Source organism: Gobio gobio (assembly GCF_949357685.1).
Source record: "Gobio gobio genome assembly, chromosome: 3".
In the NCBI taxonomy this organism is placed as follows: domain Eukaryota; kingdom Metazoa; phylum Chordata; class Actinopteri; order Cypriniformes; family Gobionidae; genus Gobio; species Gobio gobio.
In genome coordinates, this window is record NC_137099.1 from 38,601,411 (window position 1) to 38,623,722 (window position 22,312).

Genomic DNA, 22,312 nt, shown 5'->3' on the forward strand with positions numbered 1-22,312 from the left:
GCTGTATTGATATCAGATGCTATCAGCTCGCTGGCACTTTCACATCACTTTTCACATCACATATCTTATATATAAAATAGTACAACTGTAAGATGCAAGTTACGGCTACACAGTGACTCTTGAAATGAACTACTGTATGTAACAGCATAAAGGCCTGTACACACCGGGACGAATATCGCACGCGCTTATTGCCAGCGTTTTTCGTGACGTTTTTCGGCGCGTCTTGAGTGTTCACACCCAAGCAATTTTCACTGCCGATGCGCCGAGTGAACGTGCACATTCAGTAGATGCGCTCCCGGTACACAAGGTGGTGCTGCGGCACTTTACGCTTCTGACACTCGCTTGTCACACAGAAGAAGAGGAGAGACAGTATTTACGTGCTTGCCAAAACCACAGATATATTATGTCTATAGCAAAACCATTCACACACTTTTTGCTAACTGGCAAGCAGCATTAGCAGCCCATCTTCTTCTTTGTCTACTTATTACTTCTTCGTCGAATCAATGTGTGCTCGGCAAGACCGTTTTGTGCTTGAGCGCCACCAAGTCGTGTTTTACTGTCACTTCAGCAGCTCCAGGCATGTGAACAAAAGCGCTGATCTCATTGGTCGGCCAATTTCTAACGCGCCGCGTCAAAATAAAAAAAACGAACCGAGGCGTTTTTTTTTTAAATGACGCTTTTACGCCTGGCGTTTTACGCGTCGGTGTGCACACTCACATTGGCGCCCATTGTTTAGTCACGAGGCGTTAAACGTCGGCGATAAACGCGCGCGAAAATCGTCCCGGTGTGAACAGGCCTTAAGGATAAAATTGTGTTGTGATTTGTTTTTAAGACGGCATTGATTATTGTACGATCTACTTTTGTTGCAGCACCTGCATACACTGTTGATGTCCTGCTTTTCATTCCTTTCCATGCAAGTTAACAAAATATGTGTCTGCTACTAAGGCGTAAATAGTGTGTAATTTGGTCATGCATGTGTTGCTTAGTAACCTTCTGTGAGCGTCCAGTCGTTTAACTAAATATTCATGAGCTACTAATTATTGGAGAGCTGACTAGTCAATAAGTTAAGCCTTCTGTAAAAACATCACGTAACATAATTAATATTCATGATCAAAGCCTCTGCAGTAATTGCTCTTAAATACAACTTTAAAATGTGTGTAGTTAATAAGTAACATAGGCAAAAGTACTGTAGTCATTTTATTAGTATAAGCTCAATATGAATAATTTTTTGTATGTAATAAGTTCATTAAGTGTATTCAGTAGCATAATCATTTTCACTGTGGTTTAAAAAAGGTTTTGAGGATGAAGTCTGGTATGAGTAACAATTACTGACACCCCAATATATAATATGTCAGTAATTGTTACTCATACCAGACTTCATTCTCAAAAGCTTTTTAAACCACTGTAAAAATGTATTTATTTTTTGCTATATTGATAATAAATCATATCAAGAATTGCCCAGTGTTAGACGTTTAACTTTGTCTATTTTGAGATGCACAGGGGTTTGCCATTATTAGCCACCATCACTAAACAGGGTACTGAGAATGCAAATATGTAGGGGGGTTTTCCAGGGCTTGGATGATTCAGCAGCAAGCCTGACAAACAAGAGCGGGAGGGGGAGAATAATGAGGGAAGGAGGAAAATGGGAAAAAAGTGAAGAGACAGAAAGAGACAAAGTGGCCCTGACAGCCTTGAGCTGCCTGCACTTAGAGAGAGTCAAATACAACCCAGTGAGTGAGTGGGTGTGTGTGGGTGTCAATGTGTGCGCGCACAAGTGGTGTGTTTGTGTGCGTTTTACTGAATAACTGAAAGCAGAGTTTGAAGAGAGACTTGGACAAAAACATGCACAACCACCCCGTCAGCTGCACTCCACTGACCTTGAGAGTAGGCTGTTCAAAGTGAGATGGAAATAAAAATAAAAGTCAGAGATAAAGAAAAGCTCTTTTAAAAGAACATAGACAAAAAGCTTTACAAGTTATCCTAGATGGCACATAAAAAACGAGACTCCGTCATGGTTTAGTGGCGCTTTCTTATTAGCGTCTTGTATTCAGGGTTCCTCTCTACGCAGTTCTGCACGTTCACACGACCTGTGTAGGATGCCAGCCTTAACCTTGATCAGTTCCTTTACAAAAACAAGTATTTAATTCTCCCTTAAAGTAACACAGTCTTCTGTGCTCTTGATTTTAATCTCATCTTCAACATATCTAAATATTTGGCCAACATTTGGCCATACAATACAAACTTAAAGACACCATGAAATCAGATGGAGAGTTTTGTGGTTTTTAGTCCATATCTATTAGCTTTTAAGCTAGTGTACTCCTAAAAATGGTCAAATTAACCTTGAGTAGATGTACATATTTTTTCATTTCTCTTTTGGAAAAATAGACCAAACATGTTCACTATGGTTGCGTCTGAAAACTGACGGTACAGATCCACTTTTGTGTTGCTACGCTTCCCCTCATTTGTACGTAGATGGCCGTTCCTCAAGTTTACCCCTATGGGCGTGCTTTTGAGACCACGGGGAATGTTGTGTTTTATACCCGCGAGAGACTTTCTCCAGTCTTCATGTGCTCTACTTCTATTGGATAGTCGCATTCAACGGATTAATTTGCATAAAGATGGGCATCGGCCAGCTTTTTTGACACGCAACATTTTTTCAAATGCGGCGACGCCTTCCCGGGATGCTTTGCAGGCACGTTAAAGATGCTTGATGTCACCCATAGGAATAAAGTGGAGTGCAGCGTGATAGAAGTATCGCATGGTATCGTGGTGGATCCGCGCCCTTAGGCAGCTGACTTGTTGCCTCGCTGCCCTATCAGGCAATAACTTTGCAGGCTGCATTTGCGTACAAAGGTACACCAGGAAACTGATTTCGGACAGAAATGGTAATTCAGACATGTCCGTCACATGTAAACGTTTATTTCAATTGGAAATATATTAACACCGGAAGTAAAACTGCACTCGCCAAGCAATTTCATGAGGTATTTAAGCTCTTTTGGTTGCATCCAGTATATAGCTTGGTGTTGATTTTCATAAATAAATGTAACATTTAGTTTTAAAATAAAGGAAAAATGTGTTTGCAATAATGCACTCACATTGGAGGTGCATTTGGAAAATGTCTGTGAAATTATTGCGATAAGGCAAATCTTAAAATCAAGCAGGGTCATAGAACTAAGACCTAACTATCAATAAATGGTATAGAAAGCAAAGGCATTAATTGAGCAAAAATACATACATAAATAAAAGAAAAGTCAGCCTATGGAGACACTTTCCCTATACAAATTTTATTTTGGTAAATGGATGTTTTCAGTAAAAGCTTTTGATTCAAGTTGTGGTACCCTGAGTTTGACCTAATCTTAAGTGCATCTCAAAGCTTATGATCTCATAAAGTGTGAACTGTGAAGCCTAATGTTAATTTCTCCTCTCTGTTCTTTCTAAAGACTCTGCAAAGGTCTCTCACCAAGTAAATGTGCCAGGGGGTCTGGTGGTGGATATGGCCCCTAGTGGAGGACCGGGAGGAGTCTTAGGGGCTTCTGCACTGGCTAATCTGCCTCCTCCCTACCAGCCTGTCAGCATTAGACCCCTGGGGTCCTCCTCCAGTCTGGATGAGCCTCAGGACTACCTTTGGCTACTTAACTGTGAGAGCAAGAAACCTGAGCCTAACAGGTAAGACTTGAAACACATCACACTGCATCACAGATGTGTATATATTAGAACATGGCTCATCCAATAATTTGTAATGTCGGTCTGTTGCTGTTTCGAGTTTGTTGTATTTAAATCAAGTGTTGTATAAAGTGAATGCCACCCACCTCTACTAAGAGGTACCTCAGTCCATTCAGGTGCTGTGGGTGAAAATTTGGATATGAGGGGCTCATTTGTGTGTATTTGTGTGTGGTGCAGTCCAGTCGCTCCTCTTTCTCTAGGGGAGGAGGAGCAGGAATACCTGCTTTTGGAGGAGTGTGAGAGCCGGAGCGCTGCTCCTGACAGTCAGTGAGTGAAGAGCATCAGTGTGAAGAAAACAGTACTAAACCACACACATTTGCCCAGCAGCCAAATGCTATTATGTTTACCTGAAAATCTGCACACTTATTACATTAACTTACTAAAACAAATATTTTACTGAGCAAAATGGGTTGGTATTTTGTGCTTATAAGTCCATTTGTGCTTATAAGTGTGTATGCATAGTTTTAACTGGGAGTGGGGCGTGTGTGAAATGTGATGTGCATGGTTGTGTTTGGCACTAACCTTGCCAGTTCTAGCTGTATATCTAGAAGCTTATTACACGCTCTTTGAAATACTTAAAGCTGCAGTCCATAATTGTCTGTGTTCAAAATGTATATAATGAGCGAGTACATCATGGATACATCCATTTTCCAAACTGTGTTTTTGTCTTATGCTGAATCACTATGATACACCTATAATTAGTGTTTATATTCAGACTGTTTAGAATGGTTCAGGTCGACAATGCTGCGGAGTAGCACAGTACCTGCATGACTCATCATAGACTAATCTTGGACTATCGGCTCTATTGCAGTTACGCTCATGTGAAGTTGCTGTGCTGCGCGGTCACGAAAGCTAATTGTTTGCATGCGTTTTTAAGTATTGCGGTTTAAAAAGAAGTGATTTAAAACCGTTGAAGCGCAGAAAGAAGCAAAAGACAACTAATTTCAGTATATGTGTGCGCTCTCTGAGAGACTGTTTCTCAGAGCTGTCTGCTGACTAATTGGGCTTGAACAATTACATATACATATCTATGTGTCAAAATGACCATGCATTTGCAAGTAAACAGTAATTTATGTCTTAAATGAACATAAAGGAACATTGGATCCATGCCGTAAACGTTAGATCTGTGCAGTCTGTCTTAAAGTGACAGCATCCAAATGTACCTGCTGTCGTTATTAATGTAGATCAAACAACAAAAAGAGAAAATCTCTCACTGCTCTTGAAGGAATTACTATTGTAACTTTAATAAGAATAAATGTGTATTTAATTTACACAGTAAAGACCATGCAGTGTTTTTTTTATAGGCCTACATTTAATTACTATACATTTTATGTAGTATTTCTTATGTCTTGTGCTTGTTTTTCAGGTAGTTTTTAATTTGTGTCTTTTGTACTAGTATTAGTTTTTTTTAATTATATTGAAAATGGTGACTTATGAAATTTTGATATCATAAAAACCTTAAATAACTATATCATGATGTGTATCGTTATCATGAAATAAATGTACTCATTATATTGTCATATAATATTTTGGTCATATCGTTTTAATGAGCGTTCTACACAATAATTAACTCCCTTCACCTTCCAACAAAAAAGAATCAACTGGGCATCACTACTCAAGATGTTCTCTGTCTTAAAATATTTCCACTTTGTGTATGCCAAAACGATGTTTACACGTTTTTAGTCTTCGTATGTCTTTCTGACTTTTGGCTTCAGACCTTTTCAGCATCTTTGGCATGACATGGCATGACAATAGGTGTATTCCATTCCATTATGTAATTTTCACTCTTCACATTATCAAACTACACTATGCTACTAGCGTGTCTACAGAGGCAGCAGCCATAGAGAGACAGAGCGCATTTAGGCCATGCCCACACCGGGGGAAAACAATCCAACCGTCTCCATTGACTTTGCATTGCATGAGTCTGCCTTCTTGTCATTTCTGACTTATAACAAAAAACAGAACAATGTCTAAAAGCTGATATGTGACCGGGTGTACAGCAACCAAGCTAAAAAACACAAAAATACGTTTTTATAAGCTGTTGACCCAAAAAAAACGAGCGTTTAAGGAGACATAAGTGAATATAGGCAATAAGACGTGAAGCATCAGCTGGAAGAAAGGGTACATTTTGGGATCCTGACACTCAGTATTAGTCTCAGTATGCCTATGTGCTGTGCAGTAAACATTTTGTCATTGTTAAGTCAAATAGCCAAATGTCAGTTTTATATATTATATTTCCTGTCTCTGATTACATTCCCCTCCAGTGGCTGTAGTTCTCAGTGTAATATAACATATCGCGCTCTGTCTCAATTGCCTGTATTCACTTTTGTGTCCTTAAACGCTCGTTTTTTGGGTCAACAGCTTACAAAAACTTCTGGGTATTTGTTCTGGGTTTTGTTTAGCTTGTTTGCTGTACACTTTGTCACATATCAGCTTTTAGACATTGTTCTGTTTTTTGTTACAAGTCATAGATGACAAGGAGGCCGCTTCAAGCAATACAAAGTCAATGGAGACGGTTGGATTGAACCACCCCCCCTAATGTGTTCAAATTTTAAAATTAGCACCAAACTATTGAATGCACCTTTAATTGGCAAGTTGCTGTGTAATAACTTGGATAATATAGTCATATTGTTGTTATTTCAAAATAAAACCACTTTAGGATTCAGTTTTTATGCAGTAATGCCTGGCTGACTCAACATTTTACATGTCGGTTTTGTAGTTAAGTCTAATTGTATTGTGATATATATATTTTTTTTCATAATGAAGAAAGTTATTTTCAAGCAGCATGATGACATAAATAGTGTGCTATGTGTTTGATGTTTTCATCTTTGTATTGATGAACAGCAAGTTTTTTGTAATATATTCAGTTTGTGTTATTTAACTGACAGTCAGTATCTCATGCATGGGCTTCTTTGCAGGGCCCATGGCGACTGCTCCAAGTCTACCTCTTCCGAACCCGACTGTAATGACAACCTCCCTTCCCACTACACGCCCACCTCCTCCTCTTCCAAGCACGCCTCGGTCAATGGTTTCTTTCCTACTCAGCATGCTGCTGGGCTCTATGATTCTCCTCCTTTGCGCGGGCAGTCGTTGTCAGCCGACTCGCAGGGTCTGTACCTCCTGCCCCGAAGTTACTCTCAGGACACTGTGCTGCTGCCGAAGTCGGCATCCTCCCCTTCCGCTCCTGACAGTGAGCCTGGTGAACTCTATGTCTTTAACACGCCTGGTCGTAAACCCTCCTTAGAGGCCCATTTGCGGAACTTGTCGGTCAGCTATGATATTCCACCCACACCTGGAAGCAACTGCACCTACCAGGTTCCCCGTACAGCTGGGGTAGAGGCTGTTTCAGGGGCCTCAGACGTGGTACCGCCTCCTCGTCCGCCTAAGCCTTTATTGACCACAGGATCAGTTCCACCTGAGCGGTCGCCTACGGACACGTATGTGGTGCCACGGTCAGTGTCTGAGACTGATGGGAATTACTGTGTGCCGTCTAGTGCAGGAGGGAACAAAGCACTAAGAAGCAACACCATTGGTACAGTGGATTCTTCACGCCTGCGTAAAGGTAAGAGGATATGAAAATGTTAAAGAAAGTTCAGTTAAGCTACAAATCTAAAGAGGTCTAATTATGAATGCAGGGGATGTCACTTTGGCTTCTAAATAACGTTCATATATGTAACAGCAGTATGTTAAATACTAACTAAGTAAATGGAGTACTGATTTTTTTTTAAAATGAATAAATACTTATTACAATAAAGACTTACTGTTTTAAATAAATAATGGTATTTTGAACACTCTCTTCATTAAAGAATCCAAAAAGGAAAACTGTTTTCTACATTGATAATAATAAGAAATGTTTCCTGAGCACCAAATCAGCATATTACAATCATTTCTGAAGGATCATATGACACTTAAGTCTGAACTATTAACGGCTGCAGAAAATTCAGATTTACCAGCACATGAATAAATTACATTTTAAAATGTATTCAAATAGAAAACAGTTATTTTAAATTGTAATAATATTTGAAAATATTACAGTTTTTATTGTATTTTTGATCAAATATATGCAGCCTTGGTGAGCATAAGAGACCGACCCCAAACTTCTGAACGGTAGTGTATAATAAATATTGATATTATAAATAATTGGGGCTGTAAGGCATTTTGCATTGTAGTAATTACTACAGGTCTACAAAAGTTTCTTCTGTCTGTTTAACAGATATGACCAAATCTGTCAGTGTTAAGCATCCTGATTAATGTACGCGTGGTGTAATTAATGGGACGGGATCGCTTAGAATTTGTCAAGGAGCCTAGGGCCAAGACCTAGACTATTTATTTTTATTAAAATTCTTATATATATATATATATATATATATGCTTAATATATATGCTAAAAAAAGTTTACCCACTGTCATGAGCAGTTGTGAACATTAATGTATACACTGTTGATATCTTTATTTTGGGATCCTAAATCTTGATTATTGTCTTATTGTTTGGCAAATCATTCTCAGGATATATTAATAGAAGGCCAGTAGACATGAGTGGGGCCCTCTAGTGTTGTTGGGTGGTATTATTATAGATAGTTTACATAATACTACCTTCACATATTCCACCCAAAATAATGCACAACCAGATGCACAAGAAATGTATGATTTTATACACTGCATTAAATTGACCAAAAGTGACATTATAGTCTTTTGCATTGTTATACAAAAAATATATTTAAAATAAATGTTATTTTGAACCATCTATTCATCAAATAATCCTGAAAAAAGGGTTTCCAAAAAAAATAAGCCACAGTTTTCAACATAAGAATAAGAGATGTGTCGAGTGCAATTTTAGCATTTTAAAATGATTCTGAAGGATCATGTGACTGAAGTAATGGCTTCTGAAAATTCATTATTATTATCAGTTCTTTAAAATTGTAATAATTCACATTATTACTATACTGTTTTTACTTTATTTTTGATCAATAAATGCAGCCTTGGTGAGCATAAGAGAAGTATATCATTTTTATTTTTGGACAGCATACAGTTATTTTGTATTTATTTCACAGATTACGGATCTCAAGACTGCTATGATATACCCCGCCCCTTCTCTTCAGACAAAACTTGCTCGTTTGATTTTAATGAAAGCTTCAACAACTATTTTGTAAGTTTCTCTTTAATCTAAAATCTCTTTGTCTATTCAAAAATGCTAAGTCCTGTCTTTCAAGAGTCTCGAGTAACAGTTTCTTCCCTGTTCTTGGATGCATGCAGAAGAATAAAGGCATGGTGCCAGTAGGAGGTGTTTCCACTGAGGAGATGGATGAGAACTATGTGCCCATGAGCGTCCACTCTTCATCACATCACCGCTCCGGCAGCCTGTCAGAACCCATTCAGGAGCCCAACTACGTGCCCATGACACCGGGCACAGTGGAGTTTTCCTCTCTCGGAAAACAGGTGCCCCCTCCAGCCCACATGGGCTTCCGCTCCAGCCCCAAGACCCCTCCTCGCAGACCAATGACCATAACCGAATGCCAACCGCCACCTGTAGACCGCAACCTCAAACCTGACCGTAAAGGTGAGCCCTGAGGTTTTTTTCCTTTGTTGTGTGTGTGATATAAGTGTGTGAGTGTGTACAGTGCTTGCATCTCTTCAGCACAGCAACTCTCATTACCACATTTCTCACTAACAGGTGCCGGCCCATGCTTATGAAACATCTTGTCCGCATGAAACACTACCGAAACTAACGTTATTTAGTTCTCAGACTGCTCGTCGGCATACGATCATAACTTGCATTACAGATCTTTCAACTTGCTTAGCGAACTAGTCCGCACTGCTGTTTCAGTGGCCTTTGCCTTTTAATCGTTAGCATGTGACCTCACAAATGAAAGAAGCTATTGTTCACAGACTCGGAGCCCTGGGTATGAGGGAGCCTGTCTGCGCAGTTAGCCTGGAGCGGTCACCTCTGTCCCCATTGTGCCTTCGTGAAAGACCTCTTTGATGGCCAGACCTGCAAGGGGAATTTCAATTTGGTCTGAGAGAAAAAGAGGACGTGCTGAAAGTTGCACAAGCAGGCCCGAAACATCAGCAGCCAGCTGGGACAGCACTATTGATCCTAACATTAATGGCAGCAGCTCTCTGCGCTCATCCGAAACCATTCTGTATCTTCAATTACGTGTTACTGTTTCTGAGCGCTGACTAATGCAAGAGGCAGCAACTTACATGCAGAGATGCACCGCATGGCCATCACTATGTATAATTAACAGGTTTGGTTATTTCAGCGACACCTTTGACTAGCAGGTGCACAATATCAAACAGCAATGCAATGTTCTTGCAATGTTCCCAAAAATGTAATTTGATATGCTCCTAAACAACCACGAGAACACAAATAAATAGCTTGATGCTTTTTTAAAAATGCCTTGTGATGTTGCCTCAAGTCATATGACTTAATAATTAGTTCAGATGATTGACTTATATTACCTCTGAAAATCTGTCACAAATCTAACATGAAGCCTCTGCCATCGATCACTAGTGCTCTAAGACATTTAATTCATTTAAAGGCAAATTTAAATGTGTCAAATTTTTGGATTAAAATATTAACAAACCACTAGAACAGTGTTATATATTTTGTTTACTTGCGTACTTACATTATCCCAAATGTTTCCAAGAATGTTTCAAGAAATAAGCCATTTTAACCAGGACACGGACCATGTCCGGGCGTCGCTTATCAACGACATCATACCCACGTTACCCTCGATTTCATGTGAACACCAAAGATGCTCTAATATATTATTTGTTTTATTAGACAGGTGAGCAACTGTTTGAATTCATTTATCGACAGAAAACTAATAATTGTTATATAGCTCAACACATTTATTGTTTTATTGTTTAAATGTTTTCGTTTTCATGATTTACCGCGAGTACCATGTTTTACCATGCCTAATGTGTGCCACAGAAGTCTCATAGTAGCTGCCGAGCGAAAGCACAGACTAGCATTATATTATAACATAACTTTCGACACTCTCAAATGTATCTTATATGATAAAACAGTGCTGCGTTACCTCACATGCGCATGACCGGAAGAAGCAAAATTCGGCGTGTGTCGCACTCGTCGGTCATTAGAAATTGCTCCTCATTCTGCTCCAACGGCGTTCGGCCCCTCCCTGCTTCATACTACAGTAACGTTAATAAATCTTTAAAGGTCCCATGGCATGGCATTTCACATTATTTTATAGTGTTTCCTGAGGTGTACTTATATTGTTAGTATGATTTTTACATCATAAAATGTCATATTTTAGAAATAAAAGGCATTTTTTCTATACTGCTGTTTGCCCTGTGGCTGAATGCCCTGCTTCAAGGGGCGTGTCTGCTGTGAGACTTCGGTAAAAACGCCCACTGTTGTGATTGGCTGACATCTTTGCACTTGAAATGAGCGGAGGGGGCGTGGTTTAACGAGGTCTACGACACACGAGCTGCTGCCAGAGAGATGGATGGACCTGAGTTCACTTCTCATCAGTTCTCTCAGCATGTCTCAGTTCAGGGTGAACTGTTGTAGTTACTAGCAAATACTTCAGGTTATTAGTTTATTTCTAGGCAGAGGGGCTGTCACTCATGTCAGAAAGTTAGTAACTTTAGTAAATTATGGATCAGCGCTGACTCGAGACGCGAACCGTTTAGAACGATTCAGTCCGATTTGGTGAACTGGTTCGGTTCACTAAAAAGAACCGATTCAAAAGAATGATTCGTTCGCGAACCGGACATCATGGAGACAGAGCGATTGCTAACAAAGTTATTTATAGTAACTACTGAGTTGTGAGAGCGCTGTCTGTCAGCGAGAGTTTATTGTGTTTGTATCTGAGAGTTCTGAATAAACACGAGTCCCAGTCACGCCGAGTCCGTCTTCATCATTATTCTACCAACTTTGTAACACATGCAATGTACCATTACAGCGAGATGAACGAGTTAGTAAGTGTTGATTAAAGCATTATTTCTAGATATGTTCCAATCATATGAAAAACGTCAGTGACGCGCATTGAGTAACTTACACAGCGCAAACAAAGACACAACAGCAGTAATCGAATGTAATCCAGTTTATTGTGGGGAAAGCTGGCTAGCCTAGCCGGATACCCTCACGCTTACCCCCCTTCTGCTTAATCTTACGCCGTGTTTGGTGCCTCCGCTGTGGGCCAGATGCAGTACTGGGGGTCGGGGATGTTGAAGGCCGAGCTTCGGCGTGTGTGAGGTTTATCTCTAAAGATGTGGCTCTGCCGATGTTGAGCAGAAACTCCCGACTGTATGCACATTTAAGAACAGATAGACGCGACGAGGACGTACAAAAACACTGACTCACAAAATAAAAAACACGAAAACACCGTTCTGTCGGGAGAGAGAGAAGCCGCAGTGTGTACACGAATAATAAATAATTAGCTACACATAAGAAATCACTGATCACAGATCAGAAGGAACTGAAAAAAGACTTCTGTTTTCATTTGTACATCCAAACACTGAGAAACTGCCAGTGTTCACTCGTTCACAACCCATGATCTCTCGAGCGTTTGCATGGGTGTGCCAGATTCTCTGGGCGGAGGAAAGGGAGGTAACCGTTCCTGCTTGGACGTCAAACCAGGAGACTTCAGGATTGGCTAGTCTGGCCTGTCATTTTCTCAAAGGCAGAGAAAGACAGCCAGAACTCGGTTTTACACTGATCAACATTTCTATCCACTTGGGGACAATATTCAGGCTAGGGGAACTCATATTAATGTTGAAATACCTCATAAAATGAAAATGTCATGCCATGGGACCTTTAAAACATTAGCTCATTCATGAAAATGATTTCTGCCCGAGTCCCATCAGATTCTTTTCCACTGGCTGTAGACGTGAAGACAACAACTGATTCCGCGAAATCATGGTGTCATCAAGCTACACCGTTGTTTTGAATAAGCGACCTATAGCAGCGAAAATCACATATTGTGCCTTTCATAACAGACCCCAACTGCCATTTCTTTATTAATGACCATTTGATTATCTTGTATGGAAAGTTGCTTAATTTTTGCACATTTTTTTCATTATATTCTTTTTGATAAATTAGTGTAGGGTAAGGTAATATGTAAATAGGTCTTCTAATTTTCAAAAAAAGAAAATTCAAAACATGGGCCAAGCACAATTCTCACTGTTCTCTCATCATTCTTAAATGTCCAGTGTGTTGTAAAATGAGTCCTTTCTGTCCTCTCTCCAGGCCGCAGCTTATTGTATTTGTTGTGTATTTGCAAAGCTTTTGCTGAACATGGTGTGATTTCAAATGGCTTTGGTGGCATTTTTTGGTGGCAGTCGTTGGGTACTTTGTGTGCTAGTGTGTTTGTCTTCGCTCATTGTCCTTTTAGTGGCTGCTCTATCAGCATTCTGGCTAGATTCAAATGTTAGTATCTGTCCCGTCTGATTTCTATCTCTCCCTTTATACAACTTTTTACATGAACATTCACCTCTCCTTCAATCTTAGAAATACATTTTTCTTCTTTTTTTTGGCCTGTTTAATTGTGGCCATCATCACTGCTGACTTGTGGTATTTTCTTGTGGCATCTACATGCGTACAGCAGAAACAAATGTTGGTTTAATTTTTCTAATATTGCAAAGACATTACTGAACCCTCAAGTCTGGCTGAGCCACATGCTGGCGTGTCGTCGGTTGGTGAGAATGCTTTACTCACCCACGTGTGTCTGTTTAACCCTGTGCATGTCTTGCCCAAGTCCGTCTTTGTGGGAAAGCCTTGTTCATCGCATGTCTTTTAAATGCATGAAGAGTTGTTGCCATGGCAGCAGCCCAACACATATCTGTGCGGGAAAACGAGAGGAGGCACGAGTGATGGAGGTGGCCGTGATTGTGCTAAATTGCATGGGTGTGAAGTTTAGAAGACAACACAAGACCGATTCTTCTAAAGAAGACATGTAACAAAGAAGTTTTCTCTCACCAATTCAGGTCAGAGCCCTAAAATAAACAGAGCAGTCGGTCTTGAGCGAACCGACTCCCAAACCATAGGTGAATTCTCAAGACGGCGTAAGGGTACGTACCTCGACAGAATGCTACTCTCATTGTCTGCGGTGTATATCTTGAAGGTTCCAGCAAGCTCTAATTGTGAATAACATAATGTATAATAGAACCAATCAAATATTTCATCAAAAATTCTTGCCTAGAAAGGGCTTATAAACTGAGAAAATGGCTACCTTCACACAGCTAAAGAATATGGTTCTCTCTCTTGTAGATAGCTGTTAATATTATGTGCGTGCGTGCGTGCGTGTGTGTGTGTGTGTGTGTGTGTGTGTGTGTGTGTGTGTGTGTGTGTGTGTACACATGACACCTGATATTGAATCTAAATCATATCTTAACATAATAAAAATTATTGTTTTCAGTTTTTTTCAGTTTGTAATTTAGACAAAATATATATTTAGTCAAAATTTTTCATTTTAATGTTTGCCATTTATTGTTTATCGGTCATAACATGAAACTAATTATACTGGTGCCTGTTTACTCACAATTTGGTTATAATGAGAGTGAGAAATGCATTTTATACCCGAAGTGATACATTTTCAGGACTTATAATCACATATTTTACCAGATATTTACTTTAGCCACTGTTATTCACACCTTTATGGAATAAAAAGCACTTGACTTAGGTTATTTTGTCATACAGAGACAGTATTCAAGCTTCGAGTGCTACTGTAAGTTGTTGTATGATCAGAACAATTTGACACAATGCATTTTTAAAAATGGCTTCCAACCCCAAACACTAACTGTGTGAACATAGTCTATCATACAAACACCCATAACTTCACTACCTGCAGTGTGTGGAGGAACTACGCTTACGCTAGTTACTACTGTTTTCTATCCATTGCATTGTCTGTTGTGTGCACAGATAATGGTCCCTCTGAGGGCTCTTGGATTTGTTTCTTAAATGGTTGGTCAGCTGGTTATTAAGCAAATGAATTTGTGATAGTTTGTAGAGGTTTGTAGGTTTTGGTTGAGTGACGCTTCTTGTGCTTAACCGGTGGAGGGAAGCTAACACGCTTGGTATCGCAGGTAAAACTAACTGATTAACATTTGCACTCAATCATCAGAGTCTCTGCAAACGCCTTTCACTTTCAAACCGCTCACTGACCCCACGAGTCATAAACATCATAAACACTTAACCAACACATTTACAGAAGCATTTTTGAATCATATTGACAAGAGCTGGCAGTGGGCGGATGAATCCTATCATGACTAACAGTCTGAAGAGCAATCCAGGTGTCTGGTTAGAATCTTGGGAGCTTCCTGATGCTGCTTTATTTAATGGCATCAGGATATATCAAAATCAAAATCAAATCAAATCAAATCACTTTATTGTCACACAGCCATGTACACAAGTGCAACAGCAGGTGAAATTCTTGGTGCAGTTCCGAGCAACATAGTAGTCACGACATGACATGTACAACATTTAGAGCAGCATCAGATTACACTGATGCGCCCACAATTACTCACAGCACAGTAAACTCTACAATAAACAATAAATAATTTACACAATGTGAGTGTGGTTCTCACAGCTTTAACCAATATACACATACTTACAATATACATATACTTTAAACAATATACTTTAAACAATATACTTTAAACAATATACACACTAAAACATACATTAAACAATATACATTACGCTATAATAATAATAATAATAATAGTATACAATGTACAGTATACATTATTATTCACAGTAGAGATCCAATGTGCAATAGGTGCTATATGATAAATAATAAATTATATAAATGTGTATATAATGTGTGTGTATCGACAGTGGGTTGTGCTGAGTGATATTCTGTCCAGTGTGTGTTATGATCCTGATGGATCAAGAGTTCAGGAGTCTAATTGCTTGTGGGAAGAAGCTGTTCTGGAGTCGGCTGGTGCGTGTTCTGATGCTGCGGTACCGCCTGCCTGATGGCAGCAGTGAGAGCAGCCCATGGCTCGGGTGGCTAGAGTCTCTGATGATCCTCTGAGCTCTTTTCACACACCGCCTGGCATATATGTCCTGGAGGGAGGGAAGCTCACCTCCGATGATGCAGCTGGCCGTGCGCACTACCCTTTGCAGGGCTTTGCGGCTGCGGGCGGTACTGTTGCCGTACCAGGTGGTGATGCAGCCAGTCAGCAGGCTCTCTGTAGTGCTGGTGTAGAACCGTGTGAGGATGTGGCGGTTCATTCCAAACCTCCTCAGCCGTCGCAGGAAGAAAAGGCGCTGATGAGCCTTCTTCACAACGGCCTCGGTGTGGACGGACCATGAGAGTTCCTCTGTGATGTGGACACCGAGGAACTTGAAGCTGCTGACTCTCTCCACCGGTGCTCCATCGATGGTGATGGGGCGGTGTTCTCTCTCATTCCTCCTGAAGTCGACCACCAGCTCCTTGGTCTTGCTGACGTTGAGGGAGAGGTTGTGCTCCTGACACCACCGTGTCAGAGTGTGCACCTCCTCTCTGTAGGCCGTTTCATCATTGTCAGTGATGAGACCTACCACCGTCGTATCGTCAGCAAACTTGATGATGGTGTTGGAGCTGTGGGTTGCCACACAGTCATGTGTGTACAAGGAGTACAGGAGTGGGCTGAGAACACAGGCCTGAGGGGCTCCAGTGTTGAAAGTCAGTGGTGAGGAGATGTTACTGCCCATTCTGACCACCTGGCGTCTGTTTGACAGGAAGTCCAGGATCCAGCTGCATAACAGGCTGTTTAAGCCGAGAGCCCGGAGTTTCATGTCAAGTATGGAGGGCATAATGGTGTTGAATGCTGAGCTGTAGTCTACAAACAGCATTCTCACATATGTGTTCCTCTTTTCCAGGTGGGAGAGAGCAGTGTGAATAGTGGATGAAATGGCATCATCAGTGGAGCGGTTTTTGCGGTATGCAAACTGCAGTGGGTCCAATGAGGGGGGGAGAACAGAGCAGATGTGGTTTCTGACTAGTCTCTCAAAGCATTTGCTGATGATGGGGGTCAGAGCAACAGGACGCCAGTCGTTTAAGCAGGTGGTTTTTGCTTGCTTCGGTACAGGAACAATGGTGGACGTTTTGAAGCATGTGGGGACCACAGACAGGGAGAGGGACAGGTTAAAAATGTCCGTGAAAACTCCAGCCAGTTGGCGCGCGCACGCTCTGATGACGCGGCCCGGAATGCCGTCTGGACCCGCGGCTTTACGGACGTTCACCCGCCGGAAGGATCGGGTAACATCCGCTACAGATACGGAGAGTGCACTAACCTCTGTATCTTCAGCCACGAGCTCTCTCTCCTAGAGCTCTTCTCTATATCTGCCATCAGGGTGTCTAAAGATACACTATTGTTCAAAAGCTTGGGGTCAGTAAGATTTTCTAAGTCTCATATGATCAAGATACAATAAAAACTGTAATATTATGAAATATTATGATAATTCATAATAACACGTTTCTATTTTAATATATTTTAAAATGTCATTTATTCCTGTGTTGTGATGGTAAAGTTGAATTTTCAGCAGCCAGTCTCCAGTCTCCAGTCTCCAGAGTCACATGATCTTTCAGAAATGATATGGTGCTAAAGTAACATTACTACTTATCATTATCAATGTTGAAAACAGTTGTACTGCTGAATATTTTTGTGGAAACCGTGATATATTTTTTCTGGATTCTTTAATGAATAGAAAAAAATCTTGTCCCCCCACTTATGGTCAATTTAATGCATCCTTAAAATCATGCATTTCTTGACAACAACAAAAACCTGGCCCACCACAAACTTTTGAACAGTAGTGTATCTGCCATCAGGGTGTCCAAAGTTACTTAAGTATTAATGTCTGTTAAATTCCAGTCCGAATTTTTGAAATGGCATTGATAAGCATTAGAGGTGAACGTTTCAAATTTATTTTGAGACATTATCTATTAGGGCCCTTTTGAACCGCCATAGTTGAGAAGGCTCTGAAGTAAAAATGCAGTGCCACATGTTAAATGAAATGCTATCAGAGCAGTGCAAAAAATGCTCTGGGAACCTTTATATTGAAACATAAAAAGTGGTACAATAATACAACAGGTGTCCCATATAGATGAATCACCATCTAGTGTTGAAATAAGTACCTTTTTTTTAGATCTCTCAAGCCACATTATGTGCCCAAAAAGTTCAGTTAGGGCCTTGAGGTGCATACCAGTCTGTGCTCTCTTCCTCACACACTGGCACCAGCTGGTGTGTGTTTCAGCCAGCTACAGCTACTCCTCAGTTGCCAGATTGGGTGCTTCTCAAAGTTCAAATTCAAAGTTGTGGGCCAGCTGTGATGATAACTGAATCAGATGCTTCTTATATGGGAGAAGGCAGAGAAGAGGATGTGTGTGATTATCACTTGTTTTTACCCTTCATTTAACGGTGTCCTCATTTTTCTCAAGTTTTCCCTCAGGTGTGATTTCAGTTCTAATTACTTGGTCCTGTATTTTTATTTTTTAGTGTGTTCTTAAGGAAAAAAATAGTGAAATGTACTCGTCTCATTGAGGAAAGGGTACTTGTTTACTTCTCACTCCCATTATGTACTAAATAGCAGATATCACCCTCTACTGGCTAAACGTCTAGCTGCATGTGGAATTCCTCACTTTTTTTCTAATATAATTAGTACAGTGAGGAAAATAAGTATTTGAACACCCTGCTATTTTGCAAGTTCTCCCACTTCGAAATCATGGAGGGGTCTGAAATTGTCATTGTAGGTGCCTGTCCACTGTGAAAGACATAATCTAAATAAATAAAAAATCCAGAAATCACAATGTATGATTTTTTAACTATTTATTTGTATGATACAGCTGCAAATAAGTATTTGAACACCTGTCTAGTCTGCCTTTAAAATGTCCACCTCCACTCCATTTATTATCCTAAATTAGATGCACCTGTTTGAGGTCGTTAGCTGCATAAAGACACCTGTCCACCCCATACAATCAAATAGGATTACAACTACTAACATGGCCAAGACCAAAGAGCTGTCCAAAGACACTAGAGACAAAATTGTACACCTCCACAAGGCTGGAAAGGGCTACGGGGAAATTGCCAAGCAGCTTGGTGAAAAAAGGTCCACTGTTGGAGCAATCATTAGAAAATGGAAGAAGCTAAACATGACTGTCAATCTCCCTCGGACTGGGGCTCCATGCAAGATCTCACCTCGTGGGGTCTCAATGATCCTAAGAAAGGTGAGAAATCAGCCCAGAACTACACGGGAGGAGCTGGTCAATGACCTGAAAAGAGCTGGGACCACCGTTTCCAAGGTTACTGTTGGTAATACACTAAGACATTCATGGTTTGAAATCATGCATGGCACGGAAGGTTCCCCTGCTTAAACCAGCACATGTCCAGGCCCGTCTTAAGTTTGCCAATGACCATTTGGATGATACAGAGGAGTCATGGGAGAAAGTCATGTGGTCAGATGAGACCAAAATAGAACTTTTTGATCATAATTCCACTAAACGTGTTTGGAGGAAGAAGAATGATGAGTACCATCCCAAGAACACCATCCCTACTGTGAAGCATCATGCTTTGGGGGTGTTTTTCTGCACATGGGACAGGGCGACTGCACTGTATTAAGGAGAGGATGACTGGGGCCATGTATTGCGAGATTTTGGGGAACAACCTCCTTCCCTCAGTTAGAGCATTGAAGATGGGTCGAGGCTGGGTCTTCCAACATGACAATGACCCGAAGCACACAGCCAGGATAACCAAGGAGTGGCTCTGTAAGAAGCATATCAAGGTTCTGGCGTGGCCTAGCCAGTCTCCAGACCTAAACCCAATAGAGAATATTTGGAGGGAGCTCAAACTCCGTGTTTCTCAGCGACAGGCCAGAAACCTGACTGATCTAGAGAAGATCTGTGTGGAGGAGTGGGCCAAAATCCCTCCTGCAGTGTGTGCAAACCTGGTGAAAAACTACAGGAAACGTTTGACCTTTGTAATTGCAAACAAAGGCTACTGTACCAAATATTAAAATTGATTTTCTCAGGTGTTCAAATACTTATTTGCAGCTGTATCATACAAATAAATAGTGAAAAAATCATACATTGTGATTTCTGGATTTTATTTTTTTAGATTATGTCTCTCACAGTGGACATGCACCTATGATGACAATTTCAGACCCCTCCATGATTTCTAAGTGGGAGAACTTGCAAAATAGCAGGGTGTCCAAATACTTATTTTCCTCACTGTATATATTACAATTAAGCATAATTTGTTTTGAAAATTCATATTTATTATTCAAGTTTCAGTTTTTTTTTTATTCTTGTAGATGACATGAACAACCCTCATAAATTATATGCAAATTTGTTTTTAAACATTTAAGGAATATTGAAGTTGTCCTATTGAATTCATTGCCACAATTTATGTTTGAATGTTTTTATGAAGAATTTTCGTTTAACTCTTTCCCCGCCAGTGTTTTTCATTTTTCATTTTTTTTCTTTTTGTAATATATTATAATATATTCTAGCTTCATGCATTCTTTTTTATCAACACTTGAATGTGGGTAAGTTTAATTAATAATTAAAAAACATTTAACATAAACCTGAGAATATCCTTTAGGGCAAAGGCCACAACATGTGCATAAACAATGCTTCTATTGGTTGTTTCTGCTTCTTCACCTGTGTTTTGATCCGGAGATTCTGTACTCTTTCAGAAGATAGTAGCACCCCCTACCTTATAACAGTGAAAACATAGATTGCCGGAAAATCAATGGCAGGGAACGAGTTAATTTATTATTTTTTAATATTGTTAGTTATTATTATTATCATGTTAACAATATTATTTTTATATGTACAATTCTTTTTTTTTTTTTAATTCTTTTTTTTTATTATTTATTTATTTTTTTTATAAAGTATTATGTCATCTTGAATATTTTTCAGCATTAAACTGGTGTTTTTCCTGCAGGTAGGCCGGCCCCTTTAGAGATCAAGCCTTTACCTGAGTGGGAAGAGTATACGGCCCCGGTCCGTTCCCCCGTGACCAGGTCCTTCACGAGGGAGTAAGTGTTGGGCATGTTTCCTCTGAAACAGATCAGCAATTAAGCATGGTTCTGCATGGCCTCCACGCAACAGACACCACAGGCTAAATAACTAATCATTCATGCATTCCTGTAGTCTTGTCCTAACATGCCATGATAGTAAAATAGTAGTGATGATAGTAAAATGTCACCATTAGATTGTTCATAAGTTATTTGACTGTCATCGCTACCTACCACCGCATAATTGCAAAAGTGGTAGTGATGACAATCCAATGATGCCATGAATTGTGTTCTTGAATTAATTATTGAGTTAATACTTTGATGTAGGTGCCACGTGGCTCATGTGTCTGGAAGGCTGTTGAAAGTGTGTGTGGATCTTTGTGACTGCCCGTGTGTTTTGGGTTCCACAATGTCAGCTAAAGAGGTCCAGCTCAGACTATGCATTAATCCAGACAGCCAGAGTTTATGTTGCTGTTCTTTGTCTGTGTGTGTGTGTGTGTGAGCGGCAGTGTAAATGTTGTCCTGCTGCTCAGCCCCTCTAGGTGTACCACGGCCCCCAGACCGTCCTCGGGGCATAGCACTGCCTCCAGCAGCGACTCCGACGACTGTGATGAGAATTATGTAACCATGCAACACGCTAATATGTCTTCAGATGAACCAGTATGTAAAAAAAAAACACCACAGCAAATGTTTCACTTAGTTAAAAATATACATTTAATGCTGTCAGAATTGGAATATATTCAGTGTTTATATATGTATAAAAAACTAAATAATTTTTAGAGGTAATTGACATACACATACATAAACGTTTGAAAGTTTGGGGTAGTTTTTTTGAAAGAAGAATCTTTTCACAAAGTTTGCTGCACAGTAAAAAAAAAAGAATCAAATACTGCCATTACTTCAATCTTTAGTGTCATATGATCCAGAAATCATGTAATATGCTGATTTGAAACATTTCTCATCATTATCAGTGTTTAAAACGTTAACATTAGGCTGCTTAATATTTTTATGGAAACCCTGATAAATGTTTTTCATGATTGTTTGATGAACAATACAAATATTGTTGAAAGTGAAAAATAACAGCATTTTTTAAAAGAGCTTGACTGTCACTTTTTATCCGTTTAATGAAAAAGTCTTACTGACCCCAAACTTTTGAACAGTAGTGTAAGTAAAATTTATTTCAAAATATGATAGCAACATTAAGTGATTCTTCTTAGTTTTCTTTCATATTTTTCAGATTTGATTTTGAAATAAACATTTTGTCATTGATTTTATTTCAAAATACACATGATATATCTATATGTATTCAATCTATTCAGTGTTTTTTTTTTTTATTATTAAGGACAAAGGCTAGATTGAGAATGAAAATTACAATGAAATTACAAGTTCCCAGAAATCTTAAAGGGGTCTTAAATTGAGAATTCAAATTTTTCTAACATATAAGAGGTCATTGACAATATAATGTACGTTTCAGAACTAAAAACAGCTTTTATTTAAAAAACAAACAAACAAACAAAAAAACTGCCAAAGCAACTAGTTTCAAATTTTGTCTCAGTATGACGTGCTGGTTTTTACCATGTGTCACTATTGCTTGTCTGTTACAGATTGTTTGATATGTACTCAC

General features: G+C 39.7%; 1 protein-coding gene across 27 annotated transcripts in view; it reads left to right on the forward strand.

Annotated features, from left to right (window-relative positions):
* gab1 (GRB2-associated binding protein 1) overlaps positions 1-22,312 on the forward strand; it is a 90,649-nt gene that overhangs the window by 57,073 nt on the left and 11,264 nt on the right. For 5 of the 27 annotated variants that reach the window (XR_013816252.1, XM_079813467.1, XM_079813477.1 and 2 more), the window contains 8 exons: positions 3,441-3,666; positions 3,901-3,990; positions 6,642-7,285; positions 8,774-8,868; positions 8,976-9,279; positions 13,674-13,757; positions 20,616-20,709; positions 21,198-21,348. Coding sequence is in view for 23 of the 27 variants with exons in the window: in XM_079813467.1 (XP_079669593.1) it covers positions 3,441-3,666; positions 3,901-3,990; positions 6,642-7,285; positions 8,774-8,868; positions 8,976-9,279; positions 13,674-13,757; positions 20,616-20,709; positions 21,198-21,348 (1,688 nt within the window). In the remaining 4 variants the exon portion in view is untranslated. Of the gene's footprint in view, positions 1-3,440; positions 3,667-3,900; positions 3,991-6,641; positions 7,286-8,773; positions 8,869-8,975; positions 9,280-13,673; positions 13,758-20,615; positions 20,838-21,197; positions 21,349-22,312 lie in introns of those variants that run through there. The other 22 variants (XR_013816253.1, XM_079813483.1, XM_079813484.1 and 19 more) reach the window with 12 other exon arrangements.